Source organism: Desmodus rotundus, chromosome X (assembly GCF_022682495.2).
Source record: "Desmodus rotundus isolate HL8 chromosome X, HLdesRot8A.1, whole genome shotgun sequence".
NCBI lineage: Eukaryota > Metazoa > Chordata > Mammalia > Chiroptera > Phyllostomidae > Desmodus > Desmodus rotundus.
Window position 1 is genome coordinate 35,362,702 of NC_071400.1, and position 21,692 is coordinate 35,384,393.

The 21,692-nt window shown below is 39.9% G+C and overlaps 1 protein-coding gene across 4 annotated transcripts in view; it reads left to right on the forward strand.

The window, feature by feature from the left end:
• Positions 1 to 8,121: 8,121 nt before the first annotated feature.
• The window catches only part of DIAPH2 (diaphanous related formin 2), an 876,560-nt gene continuing 862,989 nt past the window's right edge, over positions 8,122 to 21,692 (forward strand). For all 4 annotated transcript variants that reach the window (XM_053916890.1, XM_053916891.1, XM_053916892.1 and 1 more), the window contains exon 1: positions 8,122 to 8,474. In XM_053916890.1, the coding sequence (XP_053772865.1) occupies positions 8,343 to 8,474 (132 nt within the window). In that variant the 5' untranslated portion in view covers positions 8,122 to 8,342. The remainder of the gene's footprint in view (positions 8,475 to 21,692) is intronic.

Sequence of the window (21,692 nt, forward strand, 5' to 3'; positions counted from 1 at the left end):
TATGATTCTATTTATGTGACGCCCAGAATAGGCAAATCAACAGAGACAGAAAGTAGATTAGTGGTTGCCTAGGGCTGGGGAAGGGGTGATGGCTGAGGAAGGGATTATTTTTGTTGTGAGGAAAATATTCTAAAATTGATTGTGGTGATGGTTGTACAACTCTGTGAATATACTGAAAACTGATGAATTGTACCCTTTAAAAGCTGAATTGTATCATATACGAATTATGTCTCAATAAGCCATTAGAATTTATGTGGGAGAAAATATAAAACAAAAATAAACCTATTTCTAAGACTTGCCTAACTCTGGATGCCCACTTATGAAAACCTATTTTTATTATTTCCAGGTGTCAAGCACGTTTTCCTTAGTTTTCATGTAATTAATTATATTTTGCAAGGGTCAGAAAATAAACACAAACCACAAAATAAAAGAGATAATAGATTTTAATTGCATAATTGCTTCCACTTTTGAACTATATTCATCTTTGAGACTGTTTATATTGATTATAAAAAACCCCCTGAACTTCATCAAATAAATAGCATCCCTATAAACACTGATGTGTGTTTCTTTGATTCACATACTTTAACAAATAAATTAAAAGTTTTTCTCTCACTATTTATTACTACACCTATGTCTCAATAACATAGATTGGACAATTACCATTCATAATCTGTTAAGTCACCCTAGAAAATCACTTCGGGACTTTGGTTAATGTATACCAGGGAAGACTGCTCTTTGTTAGAAGCATATTTTCCAGACAAAATTCAAAGGGTTGTTTTTCAGCATACTGTTTAAAACTATAGGTGGCCTTAATTTGGGAATTCTTGGTCTCTATCACTCTCAGCACTCTTGTCAATAGGAGAAATGAGCACTGTTGTCTCTTGGGCTAATTTTTATAGGGCTGTGCTTTAGCTGCTTGGCATCCTGCTTCCCAAACCCTGTAATCATCACAACTGAACACAATAACCTTTACTTCCAGGTAAGTGACTATTATTTTTCCAGGTGTTTCCTCATTGTACACTTTTCCTCCACTGGGACCAGTCCTGTTCCTGGTCAGAGAGGATTTGAATATTTCAGCAGCTCAGTGGCTTAGTTAGCATCATGTGGACCTGTTGCTTCTGGTTCTATTCTGATCTCACAGACTAGTTGAAGTAACTGGGTGTCTTGAGTACCATTTTTATTTGCCTGTGTCTGCTTCACTTCGTGGACTTCATAGGGAAGGCCCAATTCCTTTAAGCCTGGTGTCCTGCCTTGTTTAGTGAGGTCTTGCCAGAACTTTTAAGGGACTGCTAATTGGTTTCTTTTTTTTGTTTAATTTTTATTGTTATTCAGTTACAGTTGTCTGCCTTTTCTCCCCATAATTGGTTTCTTAATCCCAATCCCCACGTCTAGATTCCTGCTACGTACTGCTTGCTTCAACCTCTGCATGTTGTTCGCTATAAGACTGCCTGGATTCTATTCTACACCTGCCTCTTGGGACATCCATTGCTGCGCTTCAGAGTCTAGCTGTCTGCCTGCCCACTGCTTACTCAACCCCTTCTATTTCACTTTCCTGTCCAGGCTTGTCCTGTTGGTGACTACAGAACCCTTCTTAGCTTTCTAGTCCTGCCCTAATTAGTCTCTTTAACTCTGGATATCAGGCTCCTTGGTCTGGTTTTGCCTGCCAATAACAAGCACCTGTTGAGATAATATCTCCCAGGTTACCAGTAGGTTTTTATTTCCCTGGGCCAATGTTTTTGTAATTAGTTGTCTTTCAGTAACTCTATTTTCTCCCCTTTGTTTCCTGTATGTAATCTGTGGGGAGAAAGTTGTTTTTATTTTTTATTTTTAAAGATGGTTTGGATTCATTTCTTTCTCTTCATTTCCAATCTAGTTCCACTCTAGTTCCAATCCTAATGACCTTATCTGGTAGGAGTCTATTATAGTTTTAGCTACAGTTCATCAGTGGTGTCTCCAAGGGGCACCTCAGAGGTTGAGAAAGAAACCAAGTGAACATGAGCAGCAAAATGGTCTCTGCTCTCATGCTAACTTCAAACAGATCAGCTTGATTGATATTTGTTGTATATATTGGGGTTCTGTGAAGAGTTTGATTTAGAAAGAAATAACCTGTACTAAAGGAAGAGTAAGTTTGAAAATTAGTGTTCAACTTATTCTGCATAGACCTGTTATTCTGCTAAACCAGCTCCTTCAAATAACTTCTTTATTTTATAACATTCCTGCTAAATATCCTTAGAAGTTACCACTACATCTTACATCCACATCTGTTTACATAATGGGGAAACAGTATGAGGATAACTATGTTTCCTACTATTATTCAACATCTATGTTCTCACCATTCTAGTCAAGCCCCACTGGCCCCTCCACATTATTCCTCAGTATTGTTTCCAGGCCATTCCATATGTGGGCTCCTCCTCACTTCCTTTCTTTGCTTTGCCTATTCAAGTCTGATTTCTGCTTCATAGCTTGGCAGCTCAAGTTTTACCTCCTCCTTGAAAACTTGATTTGTTCTAAGCCCAGCTAATTTTACCCCTTTACCATCTTACGTTGAATTTAGAGTCAGTACCCCTGAGTTAGGCAGCTAATTTCCTCTTACTGTTTCCCACATTTGTTTTCTTGTTTTCTCAGCTAGATTTTTTACCTGTTGATGGCAGAGATTTTATGTTTTACAGTCTATCCCACTACAAGTGTTTATGTAGCACGAACAGCACATTAGCAACTGGTAAATATAAGAATGGTGTCAAAATAATGTGGAAGTCCAGCTGGTTGGTTCATGGATGAATTTTCTTAACATTTTTAGTTTTGCAGCGATCAGTTGTGAGCTTTCTCACAATTAAGAAGTATTAGCACTATACGAAGACTTTAAGAAAAAGAAAAGAATTCTGCATAAAGACTCTGCCTCTTTAGTGTGATTTGTTTAGTGGCTTCAAAAACTCTAAATTTTCCACATTAGACTATCTGATAAAGCTATGAGTATTGATAATGAAGCTGTCAAGACTTTTCACTACATGTTTTTTAAAACGTTGGGTCCTCCGCAATTAGATTGTTAATTGTGGAGAGCAGGACCAATAAAATAGTGTTGGTCCAGTCAAGATAGGATAAAGTATACAAAAAAAATTGAGTCACTAATGTCAGCCAAGATGGCTACCAGTCAGCCATGTCACTTTGGTTCAAGAAGGAAACTACCTAGGTCATGTTAGACATATCTGGCAAGGAGACACACCTAAGACAGATATGCACATGTGGTCAAAAGAGCAGTGTCTGCAGAGCAGGACCACGTACAGATAGGCTCCTGGGGAAATTCCCCATTTACCATCAAGGGTGCCAAGACACTTAAAAAGAGACCCATAAGGGTGGAGTACATCAAGGGTATAACTGAGGCAGGCTTCACACCACTGATGACATAGCTGAGCTCTACATACCAAGATGCTGCTCCACACCACACTGATCTCCCTTGGCATTGGTAGCTGGAAGCTCGGCCCTGTTGGACTTAGGACTTTGTCCAAGTTGGTCTGAAGGTTGTGGGTTATTCTTAAGCTGATTAGGACTTTGTCTGCTCCACTGCCCACCTGGCTCTAGAGATTCTTCCTCACAAGACACTTGCCCACTGTGCTGTCTCCCAGACCTGTAGATTGAGACTCTGGGACTCAGATTTGTTACTCCCCATTGATTGCTGTGTGTGTGTTATATTTCTCTTAGAATGTTTGAGTGGGAGTATGATATGAATCTATGTTGACGTCCTACTTTAAGTGAAACTGCATTCAACAAAAACTGAGTGAAGAGCATAGTTACCTTGTGTGACTCTTGTCTATTCCTTAGTGCTGGGTTGCTCAGTAGGCAGCTAGCTGAGCGGTTGCCCAGTGGACTTATAGGAAAGACTATATTGTGAAACATATGCTCGTGACATTTGATGAAAATGACATCTATTAAAAGTGACTGCCCTAGAGGATCCACTTTGGGAAAGAAGAAGCATGAGGACTACCAAGCATTGATGACTGTGATGTTGGTTAAAAAAGCCAGCAGGTACTAATTTTGTGAGTATTTTCATCAGGATACTTAGTGTTTTCATTAGTGCTCTGATTACAAAGTTGCATTGGATTTAAGTGATCTTCCCCAACCATATTTCCCCCAAGAGCTCCTTTATTTTTAGTGTGCAATTTTGCAGAACAAGAGATTTTTCAGGAATACATATATGACAATGTAGCAGAATATCTGGTACTTTGTTATCTGCCGGTCATCTGGTTTGGTGTTGGCCATGTAGTACATGCTTAATCAATAGTTGTTTATTCTTAGGCAACCTTTAATTCATAAATATTTTTCCATGACCCTGCCTGCTGGAATATCCACTGCTGCACTTCAGAGTCTCGCTCTCTGCCTACCTAATGCCTACTCAACCCCTTGTGTTTCACCTTCCGGTCCAGATTTGTCTTGGTGACTACTTAGCTTTCTAGTCCTGCCTAATCATATTTATCTAATCCACATTTCCTTTAATTTCTCTATTAATGACCCAGATTGTTTACCTAAGAACACGCGACAGGAGGGAGACACTGAAAGCCAGAGGAAAACTATAAGGATCATCAGAAACCTCTGGGGTAATGAATGGGTGGGTCTAAGGACAATGTCAGGAAGACTAGAGCCTAGCAGCCTTTTATCTTTCTTTTCTCCTGGGGCTAGTTTTTTAGCAGTGACTGTATGCTAAACTCATGAGAGGCCAGAGGGAAAGACCAAAAGGTCAGCGCCTCTAATTTACATATTTGATATGCAAACTGATGGTGCTAACTTCCTGCTTTCTTCAGCATCCAAGAAAAGCTGTCTCTCCATCCACTAGCTTACTTGTGTGTCCCAGAAAGGTAAAAATAAAGAAATGCAGGTGCAGTCAGATCAGCCCAGGGACTGCACTTGGTGAGATGCCTGGTTCATAATCAGTGGACAAAGTGTCCTTGTGGGAGAGCAGTGGCTCCTTTGTGGGTTAACTTCCAAGAGAGGCCAGTGACCCTGATGCTTGAAGGAAGGGTATTTGTAATTACTGTTTACATTGCCTGGAGCAAAATGCTGAAAAACAAACATCAAGAATTAACATGGGGCTGAGATAACCACAATAAAGTCAAATGTAAGCCGTATCAGGAACAGAGTTTTTCACTCTTTGCAGTAAAGATTATGCGTCTTTTACATGTACCTCTAACTTGATTTTAAATATAGCGTCACCTGGCCTGAGGATAGTGAAACCCAATCTTACCTTCAAAACAATGTCAATCCATTTTTAAGTCTATTTACACCCTCCAAACAAAAGTATTTGTACTAACAATACAGTGCCTTCCCTCCTTTTAAAATCATACCAATGAGACCTACAAGCAGGGACTTCATGATCTGGAAGCTGCTTGTGTTCTGGTTCTTCCCTTGCTAACAGCAGCCCCCGTCCCATGTCCCCAATTTCTTAACCATAAGGTCTCTGTGCATGCTATGATTATTTCTTTTGCCTGGAATGTTCTCCACTCACCTTCTTTGCTCTGTAATTGCTCAACACATTTTTGCTGAATATCCTTCCCAATACCCAGAAAGTTCCATAAGAGCAAACTACATGTGTCTTGTTCACCATTGTACCCACAAAACCTAGCACAGTATCTAACACTCAGGCTGTCAAGAAATACTTACTGACTTTACACCTTTAAGACTCAGTTCTTTGGGAAGGTGTTCTGGAGCCTCTGACATCCTGGTGTAAACCTCCCACATGTGCTCATGGGCTCCCTGTTCATATAGGTTGTATTGAAGTATGAAGTATGTGAGGTTCTAAAATGGTAGAAGTGAGGTCGCTTCATGTTGCTAACCCACCACACTCAGTAAATCACCTGGTATACACTAAGGAGCTCAATAAAAGTCTACTGAGTAGATAACTGAGCAAAATTTGAGCTTGGAAACCCCTGAGCAATGGCCTACACACCTACATCTCTCAAATTGGAATTAAGTGAAAGCATTGGACAAACAGGTCACATCTTTCTGCAGTAACCACTTTTCATGCAACTTTTCAGGAGGGGTGACAACTAAGTAATTTAAATCATGTGTGGGCATGAACATACGCGTAGTAAGTTGAATTCAAAAAATACATCAGAATTTAAGTCAAAGAAAAACTTGAACAAAACAAATTTACCTTAGGGTTCCTTTTTCACCCTCTCTGGAAGCACGTATTCCCTCTTTTCTGCTGTCTCTGGGTAGTTTACCTCCTGCATGATTACAAAGACAGTTAATGACACAGCCAGTATTAAAACTGTTTGGGTATCTTTTCAACCCTTCATCCAAGTTAATTGCCTCACCGTGCCTACAGCATGGCCAAACTTATTCTAACACACTCAGTAAATATGTTCGTAAACAAATTAGATTTGACAAAGCTGAATTTAGGTTGAAGGGGAGAAGGGCAAAAGGAGTCATAGCCTGAAGATACTGGGTTGGCCAAAAAGCCCATTACGTTTTTTCCATAAAATAGAAAACACATTTTTCATTTTCCCCAATAACTTTAATTGCTTTGCATATTTTGAGTATGTCGGCTATCTCCTGCTATTGGCTTAGTGGGTTGAGGCCAGGGGTGCTGCTAAACATCTTCCAATGCACAAGACAGCCCCACAGCAAAGAATTATTTGGCCAAAATGTCAATAGTACCAAGAAACTTGGAAAACTACTTCTGATATGTTTGATCAGTCACAGCACCTTTTCCATATACCGCACAAATCTTTCTTCTTCTTTTTTTAATTTTTTGGCGTTTCAGTTGTGTTTTTACCTCTCTTGAAATAATAAAGCATAATATGCTGAAAATATGTATTTGCTTCCATCTTTAATATTAATATGGTTGCCCCCAAATTCACCAATTTTGATAAGCTTTTTTAAAAATACACGCTGATAGGACAGCTGTCACAATATGATCTAACAAAATTGTTTCAAATGAAGTTAAAGACAGCTAAGCACTACTAGAGCCGTCATAGGGAAAAATGTAATGGACTTTTTTGCCAACCCTATATCTGAGTAACAGGCATATGGACCTGCTTAGAGATTTGGTAATTTGAATTTATATTTCATGTACCTTCCTTAGCATATGTGCTCTTATTCTGATGGTAGTTCATTCACACCTTGCCTTGTCCCTTGAAACATTATTTTTAAAGGGCTCTGTTTAAAAAGGATGGAAGAAATATTGCGTGGGCCTCTTCCTGACAACTCAAGGTTTAAAGACTCACAATACCTGCATTACCCTGCTGCTGCAGCACAAAAACACCTAGTCTTGTCTACTGATTTATGTTTTAAATGAAGTTTTGACACATGTGATCTTTTTCACTCCCCACAACAACCCTAAAGCAGACAACTGTAGTTGAACAACAATAAAAAAAAAAAAGTTGTTCGGAACACTGAGAATAGCACTCAATCCAATTTCTAACTCTCTACAGGTGCTGTGGTTAAAAAGACTTATGCCCCCCTCAGGGATTAAGTGGTGGGTGCCTGCTGCTTCTACTGCCGAACAGCATGGGAATAAAGGAAGACTATTTTTTTGGCCGCAATTCAATCATGGCAATAGAAAGCACCCACGCTTTCCACTTTGACCCATACAATCTGTCTAGGCAATTAATCAGTGCTCCCTGAGGTGGTTTTCCTATGGGATGCCAGTGGCTTTGCCAATCAGCCCCTCCCACACAGCGTAGCAGGACCACACCCTGAGCCAGGCCTCTGCCAGAGAAGGTGCTGTGGCCTACGCTAGTGAAAGGGGATACTCAGATAGACCCTCCAGTGAAACTTACACGTGAATCCTCCCGGGCCTCAGTTTCCCCATCTCTAAAATGGGCTACACCTCTTCTCTCTGGACTAATTCCCTCCCATTTCACGCAAGGCCCCTTGGAAGTGAAATCAGTGCTTAACCACAGCTTAAACTCCGCTCGCCGGGCTCCGGTCGCTGGGCCGGGCATGCTCAGTAGCTGAGGCCGGCTCCGCACTAGAGTAGGAAGCAGTTCTACGCGCCTGGCGGCTGACTGTGGGCACTTTGATGAATCACGTGTGTCGAGGCCCTCTTAAAGAGATAGGCAGCCACTTTCTCCACCCTAAACGCCGCCCTGAGGGCGGCGGCAGTAGTGGTAATTGCAGCTGCTCAGGGGCAGGGCTTGCCCTAGCGCCGAGTAGTGGCAACGGCGTGTCGCGTCTGGGGTTCCTGGAAGCCGGGTCCCGGCGGCCTGAAACCGGCAGCTCCCTAGGCAGACACGCTCTCTCCCAGGAAGTAGTGCTCCCGAGTCAGCGCGTGGCAGCGAGACCGCCTCGAGGGGCTTCCTTAGTGGAGAGGTGGGGTTACAGGGCACAGGTGACAGGGCCGGAGAGAGATGGAGCAGCCCGGCGCAGCAGCGTCGGGAGCGGGAGGCTACAGCGAGGAACCTGGTGGGGGCCGGAGTACCAAGCGGAGCACTGGGAACCGGGCCGCCAACGAAGAGGAAACGAAAAACAAACCTAAACTGGTGAGTGCTCCCGCAGCCCCCGCCGGCCTTGGGGATAGCGAGAGCCCCGGGATCCTCCTGCCGTTGAACACGGGGGCACCCGGGGCCCCCTCCCAAGAGTGACCGCGACCTCGCTGTGCAACCGGGCGAGCCGCTAAAGGAGCGGCCACGCCGAGGCGCGGAGACGGCGTGGGGGCGGAAGAGCACCCCCTTCTCCACTTAATCCCTTTCTTACTCTTGTCAGCGCTTTGAAGGCAGTGCGGGAAAGAGAAAGGCCCCACCCCAACTTGGGGAGACCCCGAGTACTGGGCAGGGTCTGTTGTTTGTCTAACTTGTGGGCGCGAAGCTTCTTTGCGCGATTCCATTCCCCTCCCACCTCTGTCAGTTGCTGGCTTTTGGTTCTTTAACGCTTTTAGGGTCTGGGCACGGGAAGCGCTCTTCCTTGCATCCGACTACTTGGGAGCCCACCCACAGACTTACAAAAAAAATCCTGTGAACAAAAAAACACAAAACGTAGGCCCCCATTCTTTTTACTTTACCAGAAAATCTAAGGAAGAGGCGCCTACGTGTTCCCCCCCCCCCCCCACCGCCGGCCTCTCCATGTGTTCTCCCCAAAAACATTTCTTTGTAAGAGTGAGGGCAGAGCATGGGAGTTGGAAGCTGGGTGAGATACCACCAACTGTCCTGTGTGAATAGACAGAGGAAGACAGCACTTCTGCTTAGTTGGTTAAGAGCTCTCAAAAGCAGTAGGCTGACTCCACAAGTCTCACCGTCCTGGGAGTGTGTGAACCAGTGGTAGCAGTTCATTTCCTGCCACTGACTTGATGTGAAGAGGAATGAAATCTATGGGGCCCACTCTTACATTGGGAAATACTGGAGTTCCCTCTGCTCATCAGTTAAAAGGGTTCCTCTTTTTTGCTAAACTTTTTAATTCGAGTGGCATGCGGGGAAATGGTTTGCCTGCACAAATTGAGCAGATACTCCTGTAGGAACGTTGTTAGCCTGGCTCTGAAGCACAAGTCAGATGTTGCCCATCTAGTTTTCAGTTTTAACCAGCAACTTGTTCATAATTACGAAGGACAGAGTGACTTAACTAGAGCCAGTTCTTATGGCCATTTGGTATGTACCTGTTTTACTTCCTTCTCGCCTATTTGCCTCTCACATTGGAAAACAGTGGTCAGCGCATTATAGTATCACGAAATATACAACCTTCCATTAGGTGGGAAGGTAGCTGGTTCGGTAGAATAAAATGACAAGTTTAAAGTCTCATCAGTTCCACCCTAACTTGAGGCAAATTGAGAATTTACTTACTTGATGTGTCCTGTGACCCCAGTAGTTACAAGTGAAGAAACTGAGTCACAAGGTCTTAGTGAATTGTCTAAGCTGGGTTTAATGGGTGTCCCTACCATCATGAAAGTGAGAAAAATTTTGTGAGCGTATCACCAAAGTTTAACATATTTAAGAATTTTGATGTTGTGATTTTGAAATTTATCAGTTTGTGGTAAAACAGTGGTCATATCACCTTTTATTTTTGACCCAGCACAAAACTCTGGTTTAAACAGTGATTAAAAAGTTCAAGCAAACATAAAAGTGAATTGAGAGTTTCCACAAATAGTTTGGTACAACCAGCAAGAATCTTTCACTTTTAGGAAGTATGCCACAGAAAACACTTATCTCTACCTGTTAGTAAATAACACCTTGATTATATTTTTCTCTTTCCTGTGGCCATTTGTTCTGTTTCATCTTTTATGTTTTACTTGCTTTGACAAGGTAACTAGATAGTTATGAGGCAGTATCACTTTCAATTCATAGCTGACACTGTTTTGGTGTTGAGTATAGCTTCATGTAGTAGAACAAGTATTTGAATACAAGACTTTAATATCAGTGGAAACTTGTTTCTTTTTTGCTCAAATATAACTTTTGAGCCTTACATGATTCTACAAGCAGAGGTGTCAGAGTTAATAAATACAAATTTAGGAGGGTATTTCAGCACTTTTTAAGGCAACCAAGTTGACCAAACAACAAGACTTGGTAAACTACTACATTTTATAAATGCCTTAATCCTTATTTTCAGTTGTCTTACTGAACTGCTCAACAGTTTCTTCTAAGTCACAAATGGCAAACACAAGGCCTACGGGCTGAATCTGGTCCTCCACCTTGTTTTATCCAGCCCAGCACCTTGTTTCTACCCATTGGCAGCACGGAGCTCCTTGCCCCTAGTTAAGGAGTAGTTACATTTATACAGGCCCTTTGAAGGCAACTGCGAGGCCGAAGTGGCCCCCGGTGAAAATGAGTTTGACACCCCTGGCTTAGAGCAAGCCGATAGTGAAGGACTCTGTAAAGCAAGTTAAGGAACTGGGATATTATGCTGTGAGAAGCAGGATGCCCCCTCCCAACAGGACAGCATATTGGAAAGGGATGAGAGTTGCAGCGCTTCTAGGAGATCCTTGTTTCCGGAGAATGGCCTTTTAGAGAACAGTTCACCTGGGATTCTTAAAATATTGCTAGCAAGCTCAAGCTTTACCTAGACTAAATTTTATTACTTTGGGTATTATGTTACAATCAGTGTAATAGTCCTTAATTATGTGCGCGTGTGTGTGTGCGCATGCACATGTGGGATTATAAAAGCCATATGGTAATAGAAATTATTTGTGTAGGTGATTGTGGGGGATAGCAGTTCTTTAATCCTGAAATTGTATGAAAAATTTTGAATGTATGTAAGTACCTGCATTTTCCTGGGCCCCATGTCTATCTTCAGGTTCTCAAAGGCATATGTCACCTATAGAAGAACAAGAACTATTGGGTTACGAAAGAGAGGGAGAGTACAGGAAAGGCCAGTTGAAGTTACTGGGGAGAGGAGGTCAGTGATGGAGGGAGTATCAAAATAGCACAGACCACAGGAGTGATTGATATTGAAGATAATTCACCTGGGGGTAAAAAGAAGTTAATTACACAATGTCGGTATATGTATAGTAGTTAGCCAAGGTGAAAGTTTCCACTATGTAGAAAAATGAACTTAATAGCTATAGTGTAGTGGATTCATAAGGCTTGTGATTCAGTTGTTTTCATTTAGTTACTCATTGTTCTGGAAAACTGGAGGATGAAGGCATGGTTTCTTTTTCTATAGACAACTATCCTTTCATTTATGTCCCTAGCTTCTGATGGCTATTAGTGAGAACTTTTTTTCAGAGAGACATTTCAGGACTTTAATGACTTCTGTTTGAGATTAATTCAGTCAAAATGTAACAAAATTTACTTCAATCTTCTTGATCCATGCCTCCTCATAATGACCTTTTTATTTTGATTCTCTTTAACGACTGCAACCTTGTTTGGGACTCCTCATCACATTGCCCAGATTGTGGCATCTCATCAAACAGCATGATTCTTAGATTAATTAGTAATTCGATGTCAACCATGGAATGCATTTTCTTAAGTCAAGTAGTACAGAGAGCTCTAGCAGTGTTATGATAGAATCTCTCATGTTTTAAGGCAGTGACTTAACCATTAAGAGAGGCTAGTGTTAAGGTAGAAGCAACACCTTTCACACACGCAGTCGTGTAGAATGGCTTAACATTCTCTGGTGTTTTTGTCTTTTGACTTTGTGTTTCTGTATAATTCCTGAAGCCTTTAATTAGTAACTAGAAGTAACAGAAGTTAAGTTATCTTTGTGGTTATTATATAATTCCGGCGAGTTTGGTTATTTTTTATTGGATAAATCATGTTTCATTTTAATTGATAAACACTGAGTTTTATGATTTCATTTATGTAACATTTACTGAGCATCTCCTATGTGCTCTACGCATTATTCTGAGGGTTGGCCAAAAAGTCTGTTATGTTTTTTCCCTACGATGGCTCTGATCTGATAGTGCTTAGTCGTCTGACTTCATTAGAAACAATTTTGTTAGATTGTATTGTGACAGCTGTCATATCAGCGTGTGTTTAAAAAAAGCTTATCAAAATTAGTGAATTTTTGTGCAGCCATTTTAATATTGAAGATGGAAGAAGATACACATTTCCAGCATATTATGCTTTATTATGTCAAGAAAGGTAAAAACACAACTGAAACACACACACAAAAAAAGAAAAAAAAAGGTTTGTGCAGCGTATGGAGAAGGTGCTGTGACTGATCAAAAGTTTCAAAAGTGGTTTTCCAAGTTTCGTGGTACTATTGACATTTTGGCCAAATAATTCTTTGCTGTGGGGCTGTCTTATGCATTGGGAGATGTTTAGCATCACCCCTGACCTCTACCCACTAGAAGCCAAGAGTGGGAGATAGTCAACATAGTCAAAATATCCAAATCAATAAGGTTATTGGTGATAGTAAAAAATGTGTCTTCTATTTTACAGAAAAAACATACCGGGCTTTTTGGCCAACTCAATACCATAATATGGTTGGTTATATGTTTATTGATTCCTTATTTTCTCCCCCATTCCATTTGTCTGTTTGGAGGATTATACATTCTTTTCTTTTACTAATAATTCTTTTCATTGAATGAAGATGTGAGTTTTTAAAATTTTTATTGTTATTCAATTACAGTTGTGTGCCTTTTCTCCCCATCCCTCCACCCCACCCCAGCTGAACCCCCCTCCCTCCCCACCTCCACCCTCCCCCTTGATTTTGTCCATGTGTCCTTTATAGTAGTTCCTGTAATCCCCTCTTCTCACTGTCCCCTCCCCACTCCCCTGTGGCTATGAGTTTAACATTTTTGTCCCTGTACTTTTTTTTTTGAAGATCCAGACTACCCTTTTCTTTGAATTTGAAGTATTTAACATTTTTGTGAAAAAAAACTTTCATTAGATATTTATGACATTTGTCTTGTCAGGCAGCATGCTGCTGTTGTACAAATAAGGAAACCGCGTCATTGATGTGTTAAGAGGTCTCATCTAGAGACAGATTTAAAAGCTAGTGCTTTTATTGTCAAAGTTAGTTATAACGCTGTGTCATTATGCTTCAGGGATTCTGAAAGTGAAAAATTATTCAGTCTTTTTTTTTTTTGTACCTTTTTGGAACAATTGCAGTTGTCATCCACCTAGCTTTCACTCCAAGTACCAAGAGCTCTGGCAATAGAACATGTCATTGACGTGAAATCATATTCTTTTTCCACCTGATCTCTAAGAACACTGTAAATAGCAGGAAGCTCTGAAAATAGTACATACATAATATATGCCAACTTACATGAATCAGCACATTTGCCTAAATATTACTGGATATCACTAGCACCATAGTAATTGTTATTGAAGACCCAACTTTCTCCTATTCCTGTATTCAGTTTCCCATGCAGAAGAGACCAGTTTCTTCTCTTAGATTTTGGCTGTTTTAATACTTTATTTTTTCTCAAGCCTGAATAAACTAAGATGATGGCCAGGTGACTAGAAATATGATTTATATACCTGCTGTCCAAGTGAGCATCTTGTAGAGACACCCATGTGGAAGACTGTTCAAAAATGATGCAATGCGGCCCTGGCCGAGTGGCTCAGTTGGTTAGAGCATCAACCTGATATGCCATGGTTGTGGATTCGATCCCTGGTCAGGGCACATATAAGAATCAACCAATGAATGCATAAATAGGTGGAATAGCAAGTCAATGTTTCTCTCAAATCAATAAATATAAATTAAAAAAAATAAAAATGATGCATACAAAGGAAGGTTTGAATATTTTCACAGAGCTATTGTTAATTTAAGTAATAGAAAGAAATTGACTTATACTAATTTAAAACTTATTTACTTGATCAGACTGCATCTGTTTCAGTCTAAATGTTTACTCTGGCTCTAGCTTGAATAGACATTCAACCGAATCCTGATGCTTGCTTTTGTAAGGTAGCCTGGGGAAAAGGATATCGGTGCCTTTCTCATGAACAATGTAGAAAACAAAATTCTTACTAATCACCATTTACATAGGCTTTGGCTTAATGAAGGTATTCCTGTATTGCTTTTGGGAGGGGAAGCTACATTGCTACCAAATGCAAATTGGCTGTGATATACTCCTTTCAGAGCTCTAATATTTGTGGTGCCTACTTCAAGTGAGAAACTTCTAGGTGGCTATTTAGGTAGCCTGGGTAGGAATCCAAGACTTCATTAGGAAAGAATCATTCCCCAAAGACTATTGAGTCAATCACCTGGCAATTCTGGAACTCTCCCAAGGGAGAAAAGACATGGGCACAAGAGATCGAATAATTTTTCTTGTTCTGTGATAGATATACATGCTCTGGTTAAGATCTCTAAATTATAAGGAATTTTTATCTGCCCTTAATTATTTGGTTTCTCTCACCCACCTAAAGGTAAAAGAGGTAAAATGAAGTTTCCAATTTCTTTGTGACAAGGTCTAATTAAGACTTTTTAATAAAACATATGGAAATTTCAAACATAGTATAAAGTCGAGAGGAGAGTAGTTAATATCCAGTACCTACATACAGTGGGGCAAAAGTACGTTTACATGTGCTCACAACTGTAAACCTACTTTTGCCCCATCCTGTACAGTATTTATCTCGATTTTCAACATTTGCTTCATCCATCTTTTAAAATTTTTTCTTGCTAAGTAGTTTAATGCAAATCCCAGATATCGTGTCATTTTACTCTTAGGTACTTAGTGCACGTGTCTAAAAATTCCTTTTTAAAAAATGTGACCACTATGCTACCGTCATATCTTTAAAAAAATAACATATTCCTTGGCATCATCTAACACTCAATTCATAATCAAATATCCCCAGTAGCCTCAAAAAATAATTACATTTTGATCTAATCCGTACCTAATTAATGTACATGTCATTGAGTTCCTTAAACAAATACAGCTTTAAATTAATGGTGAAATCATTATAGTCAAAGTTATTCCACATAAAGTGCTATCATAAAGTATCACATCCAATTAAGTTCTCTTTTGTCTTTAATTCTGTAGAAGTGTTTGGAAAAGTTGACTATAAAAATATGGAGTGACTCCTTAGAATAGCTATTATGTATTATAGAAAATAGACCAAATTAAGACTTTAGTTCCACTCACTGGTTGGATAATCACTCATTCTTCATTGTGAAATTTTTCCAGTAGGGTGGAGTTTATGTGTTAAGAATTTTCCTCTTAGGGAAATGTTGTAGAGAGTTGGGTGAAGGAAATGTGTCCTTGAGTTCTGTGGATAAAGGGTTCATATGGCTTTTTGATACAGACATGCATACATACACAGGTTTGTTACTAGCTCTAGTTTTTATTTCAATACAAATGTCATTTTAGTACTTGAGGTGTTTTTTCAGCCACTTTAATATACTCTGTGTTGCTGAATGTGTGTAACTGGAGTGCAAACCTTTACAAAGAACTCTGAACTTTTAAGTCTCCTTATTTAGACATTTGTGGGGTTAAAATTGAAAACCAGGCTACACTGAAGTGATAGAGCTGGGGATGGGTGGAGTGGGTAAGCATGAGAATTAATTTGGGAAAACTACATGCTCTCCACACAGATTTACTAAAGAAATTGTGTAACCACTGCCTTCTAGACAGCAATTTAGTGCTATTGTTGTGCTGGGAGGAGATAGGTACATAATTTAACAGTTTTATGGATTTAAGTTGATTTAGATTAGTAATCCATCTCCACTCTGCAACTTCTAGGCTGTCCTTTTACTGACCCAATCACGTAGGCAATTTTTCTCAAAACAGGAGATGAGTGATAATCGTGAGTTTGGGCAGATGGCCTTTCCTCCTTTTGTTTTGCCCAGGGGAGACAAAGCTGTAGAGGTGTTGTTTTATGTGCTTTGAAATCAACCCCTGGTCAACTCTCAAATGCTTAATAGCATATTATGTTGGCTGAAGCTGTTTAGGAAGATTCTATATGTAGAAAGAAAGACCTTATGTAGGCTGTCCACTTACATTTTGAACTTTAACAAAGTAATAGAGACCAGTGCCACTGTGTGTGGTGGGGCCCTATTCAAGGGTGAGACACCATAGGGCTCACATCGCCTACCTAATTATGTGCCTAGTCACAAGACTGTGTCTTCAGGGGACCACTTTTTCAAAGGCACACCAAGGTGCCATATGAGCTAGCTAACTGCACTGAAAACCAGATGGTTGTCTTTCTAAAATCTAATAGGAAATTTAGCAAGATACAAGACACAGTTTATCATTTAGAATAGGTATTTTCCATTTGTCATTGATTTTGAAAAAAAGAATATAAGGTGTATATCTATGCAACATGCTGCCCTAAATCTGACTACATTTGCTTTTAAACTGTTTTTAAACTGTTGCAATCCTCAAATATAGAGTGCTGTGTCCTTGAGGATATAGCCTGCAGGTTCAATCTGTTAATTACTTTCTCTTATTTAAGGCTCCCCCCTTTCTGCACTTTTCCCAGTAATTTTCTTGACATTATTGCTCCACATTGCTTCATATGGCCACAGATTGTGTTGGATCAGACTGCATTTTGGGGAAGTTAGTGTCACAAATTCAATTTATTTTCACTTGCATTGTTCATGATATAGGGTAAGACCATATAGCCAGTTAAGATGGGTTAAAATAAATTTGGCAGAAGCATTTTCTCTAATAATATGCTTTGCAGCTGAGTATTTCACATTACAAAATCAATGTTTCTGGAAAAGTCAGTGTGTACATAAAACATTTGTGAGTAGAAACAATCTTTTTGTAGGCTGATCTCACAGCTTGTTTTTCATTGGCAGTGCATTAGCTTACATTTTTCCTCCCCCTTGGTTGAGTAGCTAATCGTCTTAAAACAGACTGTTAAAGGGAAGAATAATTTTACACTGCAAAATAAAAAAAGGCCTGGATTTTACCCATGATGGTGCTTTGACTTTTTGTGTGTTTTGTTTTTGTTTTTTTTAAACCAAAGCAGGGTGAACCCATGTTCTCTAATCTCTAAATTCTTAGGCTTTCTCAGTATAGCCTACACTTGCTTCATCAAACCATTTTCAGAAGGTCTTGTGAATTTCTGTGAAATGCAGGTGCTCCGTTTTTATAGAAGTTGAGTAGGTCTGAGACCAAATACTAAGTTTTTAAGTGGCCGTATCTCTGTGTAAAATGTATAAAGTAGGAATTGTGCAGGGCTCATGGCCCAATTTTCCACGATCTTCCTACCATCTGTTGTAGCTAATTGGGGATCAAGATATGCTATGTTACAAATCCCTGATTCGTATCCCCTCCCTTTAAATATTCTACTATCACTTGCATGCTTCTAATTCTGAAGATCGTCTGATTCCTTGTCATTTGTACTGACTTCGGTGAATATTATTAATGGTGAATGCTATTGCCTGGCCACAGAAAAAACACACAGGAGGATGGCCATTGAATGTTTAATCAATTACTGAGTGTGACAGAAATTTATTTAAAAGCATTTCCCATCCACACCCATGGCCAACCATGTTGCCATAAACTAGTAGAAACTACATTTCGTTCTTGGTACCACTATTTCATGGTTTCAAGACCCCACATTATATTTTATAGAATCTAAAAGTATTTCATATACTATACAGAGTTGAAATAGGCTAAACAGGATATCCAACTGATCCTATTAAGTCTTTTTTTTAAAGATTTAATTTATTTATTTTTAGACAGGAGAAGGGAGGGAGAATGAGAGGGAAATATCAATGTGTGGTTGCCTCTCAAGCGCCCTCTACTGGGGACCTGGCCCGCAACCCAGGCATATGCCTGGACTGGGAATCAAACTGGCGACCATTTGGTTCATAGGCTGGCACTCAATCCACTGAACTACACCAGCAAGGGCAATCTTTTTTTTTTTTTTTTTTTTTTTTTTAAGAGTTCCTGGCAGTTTAAAGAGGTTATATAGAGAGTAAGCTGACTACTTTTAAAATGTAACTCTGGGTAAGTCATTTATCTCTCTTCTCTCTGGGTGTCAGTTCATTCTGTAAAATAAAGGAGTTGAAATAAACAGTCTTCAAGGTTTCATTAAGCTCTGATGTACTAGGAATCAAAGGTTATTGAGAGCAGTAATGAATCTGCCCTAACATAAATACATGACATCTGGGTTCCAGTTAGATGAAAAGTTGACAATCATGAAAGATGACTGTTAATGCTGAATGTTAATGGGTGAAAATCCCAGTTTAATTTACTGTCCCGTTTGTGGAGTCTGAGTTAGCATGGGTCAGTGGAGGTCACATCAACGTTGTTTTAACCATCCACTGTATGCAGGACCCTGAGAATGCTGGCTCTGCCCTAGGTCATCCTGATCCTTGGGTAGTTTGCCTTGGTTCACTGACCAAGGGCAGTGCTCAAGCCTGCCCAGAGCTGATTCTCAATGAACAGTCTCATATGTAGTCATTGCTATTCTTAGAGCCTTGCATGTGTTTGTCAAGAACTGTGTAAGGTCTGGGATTTAATTCTGCTTACCCATCTGTGTTGCTGTTTCCTGGATGGTTGCAGAAGACACAAGACTCTGGGTCAGAGACAAAACACAGTTTATTATTCATTGCAAAGCAGTCACTAGAATGTCAGCAAGACATGCTGGTTCACTATGGTCTTAAGTCCCGTCAAATTGGCCAGAATAGGTGCCTGCACAGTAGTGAGTTGCATTACAGAAGAGGAACACTGAGCTTAGTTGATTTATCACTTTTATAGTAAGCAGATGTCAGCCTGCTCTGTGGGAGAGGAGATATTATTACTCCATCTTCTGCACTGCTATAAACAAAGCCCTGGGGAATGGCTTGGAGAAAGTGCTCTCAGGGCTTTTCAGTCTTGGCATCCCCAGCAAGAATGTGCAGGGATGCTCAGGGATTGGTGGTAGATACTCTCCCCCATCAATAGTAACTCATTTGATTTTTCACGGCAGTTATTTTGTAGGTAAGGAGACAGGCTCACAGCACATATGTAATTTGCCTGAGGATATACAGTGGTGAATTTGGAATTCTAGACCAGTGTGACTATAAACTCCTTTGTTTTTAACCATGATTTTCTATAGTGCCTAACACCCTAAACTTCAGAGTACTTCTAAATTGACCTGAAGACCTACCTAGTGGTTCTCTAGACTGGTGATGGTTGGGCCTGGCCTAGATTTTCCAGGATGCTTATGTATAATTTAGAAGACAGAGTTCACGGCCGTTCATTTTAGTGCCATTGATAATTAAAACTGAAAATTCTTTGAATCACTGCCGTGAAGTGAAGTAGTGGTCAGTCATGTGACCATTGCTAGAGAAGAACCATGAAGATAAAAGTGATGTGGCTGTGGATTTTAAGGCTACGTGAACATAATTCTTAAAAATACCAGTCTGGCCTCTGTTAAATAATTTCACGGTCAACACAAGGCGTACTGTACTTTACTACTGTTGCATATTGAATACAATTCTCTTTTGTTCTTTGTATGTTAGCCATGAAGAGAGTCACTTCTGAATATTGCAAGCCATACTGCTTGCTTCATCTTTTAGAGTTTCTCTTCTTCTCCCCACTCCCCTTCTGTTTGTGAAATTTTGTGTGAAATAAAACTGCTTTGGACAAACTAATGCTATCTCCTACTACACAAGTACACAGAATGCATTATTTCTTGCTTAGGGGCGAGCCAAGAACCACCTACCTTCTCCTGCTGCTTCCTGTGTCTGCTTTGCCTAAAGATTGGCTGCTATAAAAGTGTGGCATATTCAGCCAAGTGCTATCTCTTTTAATTAGGCTACTGAAGTGTTGTGACAAACTAGTTTTGTGTTGACATGTGACAAGTAATAGAGCCCTAAACTATGGGCTTCAATGTCGAATAATATGGAAGCACATTGATGTGATTTGAGTTCTAGTCACTCAGCCATAACCATCATCCCTCCCAAAAGGAAAATAGGACCTTTAAGTGTAGAAAATGTGATGAGTGAAGTAGATCATGCATACACCAGTATATGCCTGGAATCAGGTGATTTCACACTTACGGTCACTAATCTTAATGAGTTACAGTTTCTGTGTTTCTTTTCGTTGCACAATAAATGTGAAACAAGGTAAAGGATGTCTTAAGGTCACATAATGATACAAATATAACTGGGAAAGCTGATAATTAAGCAGACTAAGTATTTTTTAACATTTATATATTTAAAATATCCCTCTTACCCCTTCTTACAGATTCATATTGTCTCCAGATATCCTGGTTGTTGATGTCCTTCTTTTGCTTTGATCTCATGGAACCCAAAGAGTTTTGTGTTTCAGACAAACATATAAGGAAGGACGTAGTATTCCTCTGTCTCCAAAAATATGTTCTTTCTTTCTTTACAGCAGTGATTCTCTGTGGGGGACAATTTAACCTCCTAGGGACATTTGATAATGTCTGGAGACATGTTTGATGGTCACCAATGGGACAGGGGTGCTACTGGTATCGAGTGAGTAGAGGTCAGGGATGCTACTGAACACTCTACAGTGTGCAAGACAGCCCCCCCCCCCATGAGAAATAATTATTTCATTCCAAATGTCAGTAGTGCCAAGGTTGAGAAACTTTGCTTTGGACCCTGTGAGTTTTTGTTCTAGGATGAAAAATTCCTATGGCTCCTTAGCCATTCTTTACTCTCCATTCTGTTCTTTCCTCTGTATTGTGACAGAACCAGATCATCCCTGTCTTTAAGGAAGCATTGTTTGTTTCATTGACTCCTACCAATTTTACTTTCATTTCCTTTCTTTTCACTATTGAAAATCTGCTGGAATGGACTGTTCATAATTTTGTAGTTGTGAACTATACCTCTTATCACTTACCTCATTTCTGACCTCTAAAAAAATTCATTTTCATTAATGCCTTTAAAAGGCTATTTTTCCACCTGCTGATATCATGATACCTCAACAAATTTTGATGCTAGTCACTTTTAATTCATCATCTGTGTGGATTTTAGATTCCATGGTACAGAATTATCTGGCAGCTTCTACCTCTTGATTTATTGACTGCCCAAAGTAACAGCTTTCCTTGCATCCTATCCCCAAAATTTCTTACGCTCTTTATCTGTTCTTCTCCACATTCAGTTACAGGCAGTCATATGCCTCTTCAAATGCTACCTGAATGCAGTTGAGACCAAACCTTTCCAGCTACTTTGACATCTAAATTCTTTACTATATCATTGTTTGCTGAAAGGCATCTCCCAACTATGGTGTAGTTGTACTACAAACAGCATAAAGTTGATTCATTTCTCTGTGATCCATCTGAAACCTGGAATTCTTTATGGCATTGGTTGTTCTAATAATCTTTCTTCTTTCAGGGAAAATAAAAATTAACTTGATGTCACTTCCCCGAACATACACAGACACATAGACACGCACACACACAGTATTTGTAAAGTTTATA